The 16427-nt window shown below is 36.4% G+C and overlaps 1 protein-coding gene across 3 annotated transcripts in view; it reads left to right on the top strand.

Moving 5' to 3' along the window:
- The window catches only part of TSHR (thyroid stimulating hormone receptor), a 57587-nt gene that overhangs the window by 11465 nt on the left and 29695 nt on the right, over positions 1-16427 (top strand). Inside the window, exons 2-3 of one of the 3 annotated variants that reach the window (XM_009561311.2) lie at positions 9278-9349; positions 14933-15007. The exons of 1 other annotated variant lie outside the window; for it this stretch is intronic. In XM_009561311.2, coding sequence (XP_009559606.1) covers positions 9278-9349; positions 14933-15007 — 147 coding nt within the window. The remainder of the gene's footprint in view (positions 1-9277; positions 9350-14932; positions 15008-16427) is intronic. One more of the 3 variants, XM_009561312.2, reaches the window with a different exon arrangement.

Genomic DNA, 16427 nt, shown 5'->3' on the forward strand with positions numbered 1-16427 from the left:
AAAATATAGTCATGTTTTATAGACTGTGTTGAGGTTCTGTAAACCTATGTTATGGAAAATATAAAACATTTACTGATTTTGCAAATATATAATAAGCCTATATGAATCAGATTTGTGAGAAGTTGCCTTCTAACTGATACTAACAGAAAATATACTATTATTAGCTTTTTGCAAAATATTCTGTAAAAATTTCTTAATAGTTATGGTAGTTACAATATTTTGTAACATTTAAGCATGTTTTGCAGGTATATCAGTAGGTTCTGTCTCAGTTCAGGAGAGGGCTGTTGTGTGCTTCTGAAGTGTAATGGGTTGGAAATTTATTGTCAAAAGATAACAATGTAATGAAAACTGACTGCAGTAGCAATTCAAGATTCAATAGACTGTAACACTTAGAAAATCAGTCTGTTAATTAAGGACTGTTGAAATCCTCTCCTAAAAGAGTTTTTAAAACTCTAGTGTAAATTACTTTTTTGCTATTAGGTTGATCAACACTAGTCATCACCCTTGTCTTTTGTGACAATGGGTGGCATTCTCATTTAAAGTGAACCTCTTCTTATCATCTACAAAAGAACTATTTGCAGTTCTTCTGCTTTTCGGTTGTGCGGGCTATGTGTGTAGTTACAGCATATTGAAGTAATGCATGCCTCTGCTGGGAATGGATATTTGTTTTGCACTTGTACAGTTCCCAGCACTGGAAGTTTAAATGTTACAAACGTACAAGAAATGCTACCACTACAATGACTGATAAGCAATGAAAAATATTGTATTCAGTGTTCAAAAAATATTATTCTGATCTTCAGTAATATCTCCGGTCCCCTATTATCGCTCATTCCTAGTCTTCATCTGGTCACTTAATGGGGTTGGGGGGTGTGTGTACACAGTAAAGCAATGCATAATTTATTAATAACTTCAAGAACCCCTAGAAATGTTTTTTGTGTCACTTATCATTGGGGTTATGAACAAATAATTTCACTTGAACATTTCATTTTAGCTGAGAAGAGTATATATACCTATTTTTTTGATCTAGTGTATGTCAACCTACAGGATTTTTGTTTGTCAATAGCGGGAGTTCCATAGAGTAATACCATGCCTTTTTAAGCAAAATATATAGGTAAATATAATAAAGCATTTTATATTGCAGCATGTGCATAACATTTAGAAGATTACCTGAAAGACAATTGATAATATATTTTAATGATTTGGTAAGTATAATGGTGTTTGGTAGAAAAGTAATTAGTTATTTTAAAAAAGCTCAAATCTGGTTTTGGCTTCAGAAATATTTAAATATTTTTACAAATAAAACCAACTCAGTGTTTAGAAAATGAACTAATTGCAACTAAACTTTTTTTTTTTAAAAAAAGTGTATGTTTCTTTTGATAACCTACAGAACATCCAGATACTACCAAATGTCAGGTTATGCAGAGTGTGGCCAATGAATAGGCTGCATGTCTGTATTTGATATTTACATGTGATGTCTTGCCATGTACTTAACTTGGCTTCTACTTTATTCATTTGATGTAGAAACAACAGTTTACAGGTACCCTGTGAACCATGAAGTGTATTAACAATTTCTTTTGAAGAATGTGAGCAATATCTTAAATTGATATGATTGGAAAATTTCAAAGGTAGCTCCAAATTTTGTTCAAAACTCATTTTATGGGTATTTTGTAAGGCTTGGAAACATATTTCTCAAAACAAAGCAGTTATGTATTTTTAGAGGTGTTTTTCTTTAGTTCAATATTTCACTTAGAAATTTATTCTCTTTTCAACTTTATTGTTTATGTTACTCAATTATGCCTTGAGTAAGGAGGAAATATTTGAAACAGTTGACCAATAGTCTTAGTGTTTATAAATAAAGGCAAACATTAATGGAGAAAATAATTTGTATCCCTTCAAATGTTAAACACAAAGGCCTTGCAAAGACCTTACCACTATGCAGGGCATTTGTGTATGATTTTTTTAAAAAAACAGTCTTAATTTGGCAGTTCAAGTGTGACTTGTCATTTTAAATCCCAGTATTTTTCTTTAGAGTCTTTAAATTGTATTGGCCTTTGCACCTTTTTCTGAGAGAGGATTTTGTATTTGTATTTGAAAAACAAATCTGGGAAAAGAGGGCAAGTGACTTAATCATACATCCCTTTCACTATTTTACTGAGTCACATACTTAAGCTACAATTTTAAAATTAGCAGTTATCAGTTGCCATTTCTTAGGATATAAAATTGTATCACTGCAAGTATGTTACTTTAATTAAATCTTCCACAGCAATTTACAAATTCATATTGAAATGTTATCTACACTGTAAGCATCTGACTATGACATCCTAGAACAACTTCTGTTGTTTGCATTTTGAATGGCATTTTGTTGTACTAAGCATAACATTAAGTGACTGTGTAGTTTCCTATTTGGTTTTTCTTCAGCTTTTAGTGGTACTGATTATGTTTTTACCTGCTCAGCCAGCGTCTTTCAGCAGTTCTCTGTGTTAGTGCAGTTCCTTATAGGATTCCTTACCACATTTTTTTCAGTTCACAGTATCTCAGCTGTTTTGGATTAATGATCTCTGCTTTGTAGGGATTTAAATAGCATACTTTGTTCAGCACTAACAGTTCTGATATCTATTAAATGACATTAGCAACATACAGTTTAGCTGGTAAGTGGAAGGTAACATTCAGTAGAGTAAGGTCTCCTCTAAAGTTTTAATTTTTTACTGGAAATTAGTAAGAAGCTATGGGCAATCACGAATGGAGCAAGTAGAAGGTCTGACATTATGGATTGGTGTTTTCTGTTTGCTATATATTAACATGTAACCAACCTGAATCCTTGCTTGTCAGTCTGACATTGTCCATATGCAGTTCAGTGTGCAGTTAAGAGGTGATATGTTAGTGCCAAGAAGTTACTTTCAATACAGAATTGTCCCAAATGCTGATCTGCACACATTCATTCTGAAAGGCTCCAGTATTTGTTTAATTTCTTAGGGCTGGGCCAGTTTTGACATATAGTTTATGTTATTCTTTTGGATTGCTAGTTGATTGTGGGGAAGTACGTATGTAGTCTTCTAGCAAATTCAGAAGTAGTTTTCCACTTTAGAATTACTTTGCTGTGCAAGTGATTTGCTCATTCCTATCACGTTGCTCGTACTAGCATTAGGCACTAGGGGGTAATCATCTTCTGGTTAGCACAGCATGCATTTCACTCTGTGAAATGCCTTTTTATAGCTGTTTCTGCACCACTGAAAGACATGGTGCATTTATTTCAGAATAATAATTTTAAAAAATAATATTTTTAAGTTTGTTTGGTTTGTGTTGGGTTTAGCTGAATATAAAAACCTAGAAATTAATATGCCAGTAATTGTTTATCTAGCCATTATCTTAGCTGTCATAGTTATTTCTACTATATAAAAGTTGGGAAATTATTGTTTGTTGCAATTTTCTCAGAAGTATGAGATTCGAACATTAAATTTCTTACTTTGTTTCATATATGATCAGGGGTTTTTTTTCCTGTCTTTGTAGAGAATATTTCATTAAAATACTTGTAGCTGTTGTTGCCATGATATAAATTGTAAGTCATGTAATTCTTATCTGAAATTCTTTGCATGGTCCCTACTTATTTATTATGTTTTGTGGACAAGCATTTAAAAAAATGTTTTAAAATGAAGAGGCTAAGTATGTAAAATGTATATTTACTTCCCTGATAAACCTTTCTGAAGTAATATCACCGATACTGTTAAAATCACGTATAGATGGTTAGGCATATGCTTATATATTTCTTAATACAGAAAATAGGAAACCATTTATATTTAAGGAGAATGCTGGTTTGAATTGGATTGTCACTATTTGTCTTCAACTCCTGCTAAAAGATAACATCCTCTGGCGTGGCCAACTAGATGTTTTTTCTTCATTATTTAGGGCTTTGAAGTAGCTTCAGGCAGGCTGCAACTGAGGGAAAAGGGTTTTCTCCTCTGCTGTTTACTGGAGCATGAGGCGAGATCCCTCCTTACAGACAATTTCTGTAAGTCTGGGTGCAGCAGTGGTCCCTGAGAGCAACTATCGAGACCCAGGGAGTACGTTCAAAGTCCAGGAGATAATAAAAGCGAAGAATGAGCCATCAAGTCTTGAAGTCATCTAAGAGGACACTTGTTTCTAGTCTATATAATGAATAGTACTTTAAACTAAGTACTACATCGTACAGCTTTCTTCCCAGAGCAGATTTGGGAAATCTAATGCAGCATGAGTGTTAGATTAATCTAATAGACATTGGAATAAATAATTTACATGAACAGTTTGATATTTATAGTTAGGCAAATGTTTCTAGTTGCATTGCAGTATGTGTTTTCTCATGGGTAGGGGTTAATTCCTTCATTAAATGAAGGAGGTTGAAAACCAGAGGTTGCTTTTGTTTGAGGGATTCAGACATGTAAAGTTTAAAAGTACTGAAAAATAATTCTGTGTTGTTACATTATGCAGAGCATCACACAAGTTACCTGTCAGAGTATGTGGGGAAAAAAAGAGTGTCTCTCCTCCCCCAAGGATTATCTGATCAAGGACTTTGTCAAATGGGGTGCTAAGGAAAAGGGAGGCAATAAACAAAAGGTATTGAGACACAGACCTCACAGAGAAACAATAACAAGAAGAATGACAAAATAAGGATAAGAAACCAGTCTGGTCAGTCTCACTAATTGATGGGCCATCAGGAAACTGTAGGTATCACTTCAGCGTGGGGCCAATCTGGACTTCACAACTGATAAGGATGCAAACCTGGGGGTCCTGGGTGTTTGTTGCACAAACTAATGAGGCATTGTGCAGGTGAAGGGAATCATGGGGAACAAAGGAAGAATAAACAGAAAAGAATATAAAAGGGGTCAGTTACACATGAAATAAGGTTGGTCAGGCACTGTGCCTGATCACTGCAGTCAGTCATATCTTCTTACTAAATCCTCATAACATTATCTATTATGTGTAGTCACAGTTGACATATGAGATTTTGCCGAATCATAACATTTGCATAATATGAAGGTCATATTTATATATGGTCTCAACCTTAATGAAAATAAAGTATAGATCAAATCAAAGGGGGAGAAGGAAGATAGCAAATGAAAGGTTTACTTTACTGGAATCAATGTGTACTTGAATCAAAACTGTGTAAAACTGCTGCTGTTAAGAAGGTGAAAAACCAAAAAGGGAAGAATAGGAAAACTCTCACAAGTAATCATTACAGTGTGTCTGTTTTGAAATGTTTGATACCTAACACCTGTACATTTCACAGGATTAATTAAGAATATGCTGGAATAAGGGTTCTTTAATACTGAACCCTGCAAGGCTGACAGGGCTCCCTGTGCTCCATTGTTTGGCCAGTAAGTACAGAGGAGGGGCTGTGTAGGATCATGCTGAAGCTCCGTCTCTCCTTGCCTCCTGCCTGCAGCTGTGACCGTTGAAATATGCCCCGTGAGCAGTAGATGAATAAGACAAACGTGCAGTGACACTGTCCTGGAATACTCTTCCAGTCTGTGGTTCGTGGTTCATGCGTTTTCTGAAATGGATTACTATTTAGTGATTTTTTTAAAGTGCAGTCTAAAATAAAAAAAAAAAATACTGTGACACAACAGCATATACTGAAGGCAATTAATATCATCAATTACATTGCAATTAATGCCATTCGCTTAGTTCACAGAGATGAGTTTAGTTAAATTTTCTTATGATTAGATTAAGCTGCCTACTCTAATAGCTTTTAAGTGACAGGACTACTTAGTACTGAAAACAACAAAATGTTCGTTCATAGTTAGGTAACTCCTAACTAATGAAAGTGTAGGCAGCAGCTACCCTGAGGACTGAGTTCCTTCGTGCTTTGTGAAATAGGACAACAGATGAACTGTGATAGAACGGCAAAGCATACATAATGAATCGGCGCTTAGCAGTGCTAGAAATACAGTACTTAAGGGAGAGGCAAGATAATTATCTTCTAGATGCTTGGGTGATCACAGAATCACTAGGTTGGAAAAGACCTCCTGGATCATTGAGTCCAACCATTCCTATTAACCACTAAACCATGCCCCTGAGTATCTCATCCACCTGTCTTTTAAATACCTCCAGGGATGGTGACTCAACCACCTCCCTGGGCAGCCTCTTCCAGTGCCCAATGACCCTTGCTGTGAAAAATTTTTTTCTGATGTCCAGCCTGAACCTCCCTTTGTGTAGCCTGAGGACATTCCGCCTTGTCCTGTCCCCTGTCGCTTGGGAGAAGAGGCCATCTCCCTCCTCCCTACAACCATCTTTCAGGTAGTTGTAGAGAGCAATGAGCCTCCTCTTCTCAAGGCTAAGTGATGTTCTGTGTAGTGATACTGTATAATCATTAAAAGAAAGCAAATAGGTTTAAGTTTGAATACTTGACAATCTCCACTTATGTATACCTGTATTTCTAAGTTACTCAAACCAGGGTTATTTCTATGTTGTTTCTATATCAAATATTTATTAAACTAGCTATGCTAATTTTGAAAATCAGTCTTTGCTATAGATTGTTTGGGAATATCAGAAGGGAGTCAAAGTGGGAGTATTTAATTTGTTAGCTGAATATCTATGGTACTTAATTTTTGACAAAGAAATTCTTTACATTCCAGGTTGACAAATGTTTGGGGCACAGAAAAGTGGAAATGCAAAGTTCTACACAAGTAGCCTAATATATTTCTTATCAGTTGTTCAGGTTTCATTTTCTTTATATATGTACTGTAAAGACTTTCAGGAACAAACAGGCTAAAGTTTTGGTGTTAATATCAAAGGAGAAAGAAAATTGTAAAAGCTTCGGACTGACTTTCTGGCTTATGAAACTAAGAAGTGCAAATGTTCTGTAAAACTTAAAATGTTTTTCTGAAACATTTTCTTGCCATTTTTAAAACAAGTCATTTAGCAAAAATGTGATTTGTGTGCTTTTGTATCTTTTCGAATATTGATAGTATATTTGTAATGAAAATTACCTCAGCCTTTGGGTTCTTCCTTTTGAATGATTTTATGGAATAAAGATTAAAGGCTTTTTTTTTAATTATTTATCAAGGCTTTTAATCTGAATGAGAAAATAAAGGTAGAAATAAACAGTAGTAGTGATCAAGTTAGCAATTTTCTTCATAAAATGGTGTTGGACATCATGGTGTATGTTGTCTTTGCCTTAGTACAGAAAGGAAATTTTAACTACAGTTTTTATCACTTAGAAAACCAATGCATTTTTTCCTTTATTCTGAAAAAGCTTACTTTCTTCATGAAGATACTGTGGCTGGCTGGACAGTGAACTCACTTGCAAAATTTCAAATTGGAACATGTAGGTTTAAAGAAAATTTCTAATGCATGCAAGACACAAAGAATCACAGTCCATTAATATAATGAATTCTCAATTATTCATAATTTCACACTGTTTGTTATGATTGGCAGGCTGGAAGTCCTGATCTGTTTTGACTTTCTTGTTTCTGTCTTTGGGCTTTGAGTTCCCAAACTTCCTTTCCCAACCTGAAGAGGATATTAACACAGTTGGTAAGCTTGTGATATTTGTATGCAGTTAAAGTGAGCTAACTAAAGCTAGTCTATTTAAATTATTCTAATTTTTTAATCCATCATGGACTGTCCTATTTGAGAATTTTCTCAGCCTATCTTCTTACCACTCCTAAGAATTTCTGTCCATCCTACAGCTTTCTACACACCACTGATGCCTGGTGGTCCCCAGCTAATAATTAATCTTTAAGTTGGAAAAGACCTTTGAGATCATCAACTCCAACCATATCTGTCCACTACTAAATCATATCCTTAAGCACCTCATCTACCTGCCTTTTAAGCACTTCCAGGGATGGTGTGTCAACCACCTCCTTGGGCAGCCTGTTCCAGTGCTTGATAACCCTTTTGGTGAAGAATTTTTTCCTAATGTTCCTGCAAAGTTTTAAATTACTTTAGCAGGTATCTTAAAATTATAAGTAATGTATCAGCAGACAGGTTTTTGAAACTCAGAGAAAAGTGGAGCTTTGCAGGTGGTTGTACAGAACAGCTGGCTTAAAAGTTTGTCCCTGGCCCCAGGCAGGGATGGGTTGATGCTGAGAGAAACATCAGCCTAGAGTTGGAAAAATAGAACTCTTTAGGTTCTCCTTGCTCATTCTTGTAACAAGGATATGGAGTAAGGGAGGTATGCTTCGGAAGTAGACAGAGCCTTTCCTTAGAATGGTAGGAGTGTATATTATCTTAATTTATATTTTTACTCAAAATGGAAGTTTTAAGAATTTCTACACACATTTTTATTTCTTATATACAAGTTTCAGGAGCTTGATAAATCTTACAATAATAACAGTTTTGTCTGTGTAAATAAAATATAATCAATATAATCAGATGCCTCACATTATGAAAGAGAAAATAGAATTAGGAAATCATCCTAGTTTGTTTAATATTTTTCTTCTGAACTATTCTTCAACAGCAGCTACTGGAAAAAATTAGCATTTGTTCTTGATTATTGTTCAAACTGTTCATTGACTATCGATTATGTAAGTATATTCCCAAATGTACTGGAAAACCAAAGATTACCTCATCCAGCAATGATATGTTGTAACTGTAAGTTTAATAGACATTTTGTTGGATAAGTCAGTCTGATAGCAATTCATTCTGTTAAGAACTTTGCTGTTGATAAGTATAATAAATATCTCCCTTATATATTGTCTGGTTTTCTGAAACCTCCTGCAGATGAGTAAGAGACTTAATTCTGTTCTCTCCTGAAGTACATCTTTAACTGGGCTTAACCTGAAATATAACATGCCATCCCCACATTAGAGGTTTAGAGAGAAAGAATGTTATATTTATTAAGAAATATATGGAGTATTCTGTGGAGGTAATATGCAATTGCTCTAATTCAATTTTGTTTGCTATACCTGAATTTCATGCTCAGAATGAGGAATGGGATATCTTGGTGAAGCCTGAAATGATTAAAAGAATGCTTATGCTGTTATTACTTCATTTACTTCAATGGGAAAATATGTTTGCTGGTCATGCTCTGGAGTTTTGGAAGGTCTGTGATTACCACTGAATGCTGAGTTCCTAGGAGAGACAATGCTGAAAGTTGTAATTGAGATTGAGAAAGCACACCACGCAAATCTATCCACATAATCAAACAGGAACAGAAATCGGGCAAAGATGGAAACTGGGAAAAGTGAAAATAAGAATAGAAATACTTGAAGCAGAGCTGGAGTTGTGTAGGACTTTTTTTAATGTTAAGTTGTACCTACCAAAGGATATTATAATAACTGCCAAACTTTTATTTCTATAGGAGGTTTATGGAGACTCATCTAAGAACAATTCCAGGTGACGCTTTTTCCAATCTCCCCAACATCTCTAGGATGTAAGTTCTGTTTCTAATATTATTCTTTTAGCTTTTTTATTAAAAATCACTTTACTTCTCCAAAATTCTGGTTTTGTGTATAAAATCTGAAATGAAAATATTCTTGCACCTTTGCTGTCTCTCCGCTTGGATTGCACAATTGCAGGTCATTATCCTATTGCCTATAACATGAACCAACAATAGTGAGGCATACTAGGCATTTTTGGATAAGAGCACACCTTTCTTGAAGTAGATCTGACAAATGAGGGTGTTAATTTTTTTTTTCAGTTTGCAAAATATGAGAAATTATTTAATTCGTAACAAATTAACATATTCTGTTGCTTGTCTTGGCTAAAAGTTTGTTTCCAGCTCCCAGTATGATTTGTAACTCATTTCATTGAAGACCCTGTGACATTTCTAGAATAGGGATGGACTTTCACCAAAACACTAGTATTTGTGTGTTGTGGGAGGAACTTCCATTGTGTCACTTGTTTCGTATGTAAACACGCACAAGGATACGATCCATAAATGCACAGCCAACAGCCTCTACCTATTTGCCTCATGTCAACGTTTGTCCTATTGAAAGTGGCTACCCTTGACCTGCAGTGCTCATTGCTGTCAGCAGTTGTCCAACTTTTGTTTCTTCTGCTTGGTGGCCGTAACTTATCATCCTATGCATGGCTGGCTGATGAAAGAAATTTCTCTGCCATCTCCCAATTCACTCCCTAGTCTTGTAATTTAGAAGGGACAACCTGCTGAAAGTTGGGCCAACTATAAGGTGCAATCAAATTGTTCAAGGTTTTCTCAGCTTTGTCTGTGTCCAGCGTTTACTGGATAAATCACCTCATTCAGCAAGAGCCTCGCATTTTTATTGTTCGGCCTTTTGTTACTAATGTAGCAATAAGACATTCCTTACAAGTCTCAACTCCAGCTGAGCTTTGGCTGAATGACTGAGATGGGCTACTATTTAAGAATTCATGAAACAGGACTTAGGGGGACATGTAGGTCTACCTAATTATATTTTATAGTTTCATCCAGGTGCATTGAAGTAATGACCTTCTAAAATCCTTGTGAGTAATTGTTTGTGGATATCTGCAGTCTCATTTACCATTTCAGTTTAATCAGATAGATGTTGCATCGTTTCAGAATTTTGGGGAGTTGGGAATGTCCCTCATATGGCATATAGTATCATTTATAAATCTGATAAACTTTATTCAAAACAGAGTCTTATCAAATATAAAAGAATGTCAACTCTTCTTTGGGTTTCAGTGACACATAACCCATTGCTTAGACATTTTTCAGATTTTAAAAATCTCAAATTGTAATATTTATGAATGTGTAAATGCACAGGTGTTCATCTGAAGAATTCTGTAAACCCTTCTCTGACCAAAAAAATCCAGTGGCAAAAAGCTATTGCACCAAATCTTCCTAACCTTCATGGCACCAAAGCTGGGGAAGGGGTATTCACACTGCCTCTCTCTAGATCACTTAGCATCCTTGTAGGCTAAGGACACTTAGCCACCTAATCTCTCTCCATGGGCTGTTTGATAGTAATGTGGTAACAGATAACCACTCTGTTGCATGCTTTGATCACATTTGTGTGGAACAAGAAAGTCAAAATTACAAAGACCTTATGGCCTTGAAGGAGACTAAATAGGTGTTTTTGCACATCTTAAAATAATGTGTTTGCATCCATGCCAGTTTATTTGGTTTGTGATTTCAAGGCTACCTGGGAAAACAAATGTCAACAACTTCCCCAAATTATTCTCTAAAGGGAGTATCTGAATATGGAGTTTTACTGTCCTGCTACTCCACATTTCTGTTGTGGCAGTGTTACGTTCCCTCTTGCCGAGCAATGCCTTCTGGATTCCTGCATTTCTATTTCTCTTGTTAATTTTAAAAAGCTTATGAAGAATAAACAGAGTTTTAAATTTATATGGTGTCAATGCCCTTCTGGATTTTTCTTGTAGCATTACTACTACTACAAATCATGAACCTTCTTGATGTAAACTTTGGGTTAAGGCACTAGCACCTAGCTTTATCTGCATGTCTGGGCCTCTAATGTACTACATATCTCATTTGCCTCTCCCAGCCTGTAATTTCCGGCAGTAATAAAAATTACCAGGTCATGCTTTATTTTGTAAACTCATGTAGAAAATGTTCTGAAGTTTCACTAGGGTGATAGAGGCTGTGTTTACTGTTCCCAATGTAACATTGTGTTTTGCTATATGTTTTCTACTATATAACTTCCACAAATAAACCTCTTTTTTCTCTGTACTGAATAGAAAATTCAGTTGTCCTCTTTATGAACCTTGTTTAATGAAAAAATTTTAGAGCTACCATTTATCTTAAATGCATGCATATCTATGTACTCTTGTTAGCCAGAAGTAGAGATTGTTTCTTTGTACTGCTTTGCCACAAGAATGAAACACAAAAAAGTATTTCAATGAAATGCTGAAAGGTAAAGCCATTTCCTGTCAGAAATGCATCAGTGCACTGAAAAACAAAGAAGTTTTTAGAAGGTATTGAGATGCTAGAGAAATTTCTGGTTTACATCCTTAATGCTGCAAATTAAATCTTGATAGAAGGGTTTCTTCTGGTATTTTCTACTGACTTAGGCCAGGTTGAACATTCATTATTTTTAAGGTCAATGATAAAGAACTATTTTTCTGGGCTTAGGATGATGCTTTGGGGTCACATTCAGGAGTACCTCAAAGACACCTGACCTGAGCAGTTTTCTCCACAGCTTCTCCATGCAAAGTAGCACCCCGACGTTGCACAGAGCTCTCTGCCAGCAGCCCCATACAAAGCAAAACTTTTCTCTTTTGCACTGTTTTCCTCTGTGCAATACAGTGCCTTTTCATGTCCCATGCACACTGCTGTCTCACAGCTAGTGCCACCACACAGTTCTCCACACCTAGCATGCATCTGTACCGCAGGGCTCCCACACCTCCCCTGCTCCCCAGTGCTGGCCCATGAAAAACAGCCCCATCTCAGGGCTTCGATTCCCTTAGTTGCTCCTGGTTGTCCACTTGTGACATACTCCACCAAGGCACCCTCCATCAACAGCCAAGGAGAACAGGGACAGCTGGTGGGAGCAACGCAGGGGATGCTGAGGCTGGAAAAAAAGCAAAGAAAGGTGAAGGGAAGGAGATGGAAGAAAATAAGGGTAGACAAAGAGCCTTTTAGCTACTGCCACGTGCTAATCTGCTTTAAATCCTGTGTTCTCAGGCTTTTTCTGAATGGGCAAGGGTGATTAAAGTGTTATCTACAAACAGACGTTCTTTGAAACTGTGCATTTGGTGTTTAAGCTATGACTGCATTTGTGACGGTGTCACATTTAAACAGGTCAGATTCTGACAGGTGGCTAAGGGTGCCCTTCCATCAAGTCACAAGATTGAAAATCCTGGACTCGGTCAACGGTTTATGATTAAAGGGTTATGTGTGTGCACTTATACATGTTTTTGCCACAAGGCAGAATCCGGTTGCCTGTGAGGGTCTCCTTAGAGACTGGTGCACGCCGGGTTAATATGTGTGGTTTATGGCCCAAATGGTATGGCCAGCAGACGCTTGCAGCAAAGCTCATCAGAGAGACCATTTTGCAGTGCTGGAAGCAGTAAGCAGTTTAATTCAAATGACAGATTAAAACAGTTTCGGGATTGCCTTGATAAATTCACTGCTGCATTAGCGCTTAAACATTTGTAACCAGTTAACACTTAGATATAAAGCAAGTAACAATAAAAGCTCAAGTTAGTAGTGATTTTCCTGGGAAAACATCTGACAGAGTCAGGGGCATGCAGTTCTTACCAAGACATTTCTTCTTGCTGGAGGAAGAGAGGTCCAGGCCCGCCTGTCCTGTCCGGTGAGGTGGTAATTTTTTATCTTCCCCAAAGAAAAGGGGTTTTAGGTATCAGTTTTACACCTTTTCAAAACTTTGGCACCTCTTGGCGAGTTGAGACTAAGTCAATGAGAATGCATTGATTGGCCCTTGGCAGGGCTGCTTGTGTCCTCAGAAGCAGGGACTGGCTGTTCACCATGTCTTTGAGGCGGGGAGCTCAGTACCTGCTTTTGGGGGTGTCTTTGTTTTTTTATCTGAAGTAACACTAGGCTGTGAGGTCTCCCGGCTCAGCCCAGGTGTCACTTAGTTGCTATGAATGTAAGACTACCACCCAGTCTATCTGTTTTACCAGATGCAGTTGTCCAGATGCAGCCCCTTTTGCCAACAGCTCTCTTCTGTAAAAAACAAGCTTATGTTGCCATTCACAGGGCCTAATAAACATGTTATACAACAAATGGGAGTTAAAAGCATTTTGAAATCCTACAAATTAAACACAGCTGGTAGGTAGAGGAGGTGCTAAATTGCAATGTGCCTTCAACATGGGAATTTAAGTATGTTTTCCCACTTTTTCTAGTGTAACTCCCGGTTGTCATTGCTATGATTTTTATTTCTTGGATTTAATGATGTGTTGTAGTACGTGTCCATTAACCAGAGCCCAAAGGTTTCTGGAGGAACTCTGAACACTTGGAAGTAAATGTTTTTGCAGTCTCTTTATTATTACATTTTATTTGATTTTGACATCTAAAATTGACATCTAAGACTCCTCTAGTCAATTTAATTTTGTGCATTTAAAGTAATGATTGAGTTGTTCAGGGTATGTGTAACCATGCAAAATATTAAAAACTGAGTGAGTAACTTCAATCAAGATATCAAAACACAGTACTTAAATATTTTAATAGTAATAAGAAATACAATATACAAGGCATCTCAATTATTTAAAAAGTTCTATAGATTAGAAATATGATATAAAATATGATTTAAAAAGTAAATAAAATATAGGAATACATTTTTAAAATGCTATTTCAGCATTAATATTTTTTTAAATCAACACTAATTAGTTGTATTGCAACTTCAGTCACATTTCAAAGCCTTTAACAGTAGTTCCAGTATTGCCGTGCTCTTAGTGATGGTGGAGAGACTGCAGAGCTATTTTCTTATTATATTCAGTAGATACCAGCAGTACAAATGCTACTCAGTTTAAACTGTATGCAAATGCATATTTCTTAAGCTTGCTGTCTGTCTTTGCTTATGAGCCACATTAGTCCTTACATCTTTTATGACATTCGCTGTGCAGCTGGAGTTTCTGTCCAAATTCATGCTAGAGTACATTTTTTCCTCAGCAATATCAAAGCATTGATTGCCCTGATGGTCTGTTCCTTTCTAGAGAAATTGTGACAGTTGTTGCAGTTATGGCCCAAAGACCATATTTGTTTCTTTCTTTCCTTTTTAATTCTTTGATATAGAGAAATATGCCAAATTGGGATTAGATCCCCTTAGATCTGGGTGTTCGCTTTTGCTTGGTAGCACTGCTGTGTTGGGTTTTTTTTTTATTTAATTGTGTTCTGCAGTATAGTGTACATCTAAGGCATCAAGTCAAAATCAAAATCTTTTTAAAAGTTTTTCCTTCAGACACTCTCTATGTGTCTGGCAGTGTCATGGCTGTTGGATGTGAAAAAGAATGACAGGAAAAATAAAGTGGCATGATGGGCACTAGGCATGGCTTTCCAAGGTCTGACTTGTTTCTTTTTCTGTTTGCTGGTGTTTAGTTACATCTCCATAGATGAAACACTTCAGAGTCTGGAGGCCTATTCCTTCAACAGTTTAAGTAAAGTCACTCATATGTAAGTACTGTATTTAAATAAATGAATACAGTGATAAAATAAATTTGAGGATATGTGGAAATAACATACATGTTGATGTTTGAGTTGTTATTCTTGTTTCCTTTGTAACTAAGTTTTTCTTTCTCTGTAATGTCACGTCAGTCTGTTTTTTGATTTTTGCTTTCTTTCCCTATATCTTTTTGGTTCCCTTATTTTTCTGTATCCTCCCATGGAAGTGTAAGAAAGCATAGTGAGAAATATGTGGGACTACATTATGAGCTTGATGGCAAGTTGAAATAAACTGACAACTAAGAATTACTTCTGTCAAATTTCTGAGGGCGTGTGTAAAACAGTGATATAAGCAACAGCACTAAAATCAGAAGGGCCAAAGCACAGAGCAAAATGGCATTAGCTGGCAATACGAAGAATGATAAGTAATCATTCTGGGAGTCCACTAGTAAAATGAACAGTGTTTATCTGGTCATTAAGTGATATGGGAATACTATGGACAAAGCCTTCTGGGAAGTGTTTCTATACCTTTTTGTTCTGATCAGTCCTCACCAAATGATCGTCTAAGGCAGTTACAGAAGTGGTAGGACATCTGCATCCATGGAGTTCCTGTCATTTTGCAGTACCCTGTCAAAATGAGAAGGTAATGTGTTGAACAGAGCTTCATAGGATCCATCCTGCATTTGGTATTCTTCCATGTTCCCATTACTGATTCAAATGAGGGAGTGGAAAGCGTGTCAGTGTTATAAAGCTCAGATGAGTTTCATTTTGGCATATTTCAGAGAAGATTTGTGTTTGCCGGTGTTCCATGGGAGAGCACCATCTGTCTTCATGGATCCAGAAAATATTGTCAGAGAGGAAAGACTTCAGTGTCCAGAAAGAAAACATGCCAGAGGTGGATATTTCTTTTAAGGATGTTGCAAGGGGTGAAAGCTAAAACCAAATTTCCACACATAATAACATTGAATTGGATTAGGCATGATTCATGTTAGACTCCAGGAAATATGTCTGGAACAATTAAACTCTAGAATTATTTTCCTGGGGAGATTGTCCTTGTCACTGAAGGCCTGTGTAATCAAAAACTCCTTAGGTCTGTTTAATCTTCACTCAGAGAAAGAGATTGAGCTAGATCTCTTAACACTGCTCTGTTTTCTGTAATGATTTTCCCTTTACAGAGTGTGCTTCCCCTAAGGGTACCTAGGTAGAGCTAGAAGTAGAGCCCAGGATCCTGAGACCTAGTTTAGTCCAATAACTTGCTCCTGTAATATTTCTCAAAATGTTTTACAGGAAGGTTTTGGTGTGATAACAGCATTTATCTAGGGTTATAACACTGTTCTGTATTTTATTGATGTTTTTTTCCAGAGTTGTCATCTTCATATTCTTCCTTTATATTTCACAGTTGTTGTGTCTTTAGGATCTCTTATTTAACACA

Source organism: Cuculus canorus, chromosome 5, assembly GCF_017976375.1.
Source record: "Cuculus canorus isolate bCucCan1 chromosome 5, bCucCan1.pri, whole genome shotgun sequence".
In the NCBI taxonomy this organism is placed as follows: Eukaryota; Metazoa; Chordata; class Aves; order Cuculiformes; family Cuculidae; genus Cuculus; species Cuculus canorus.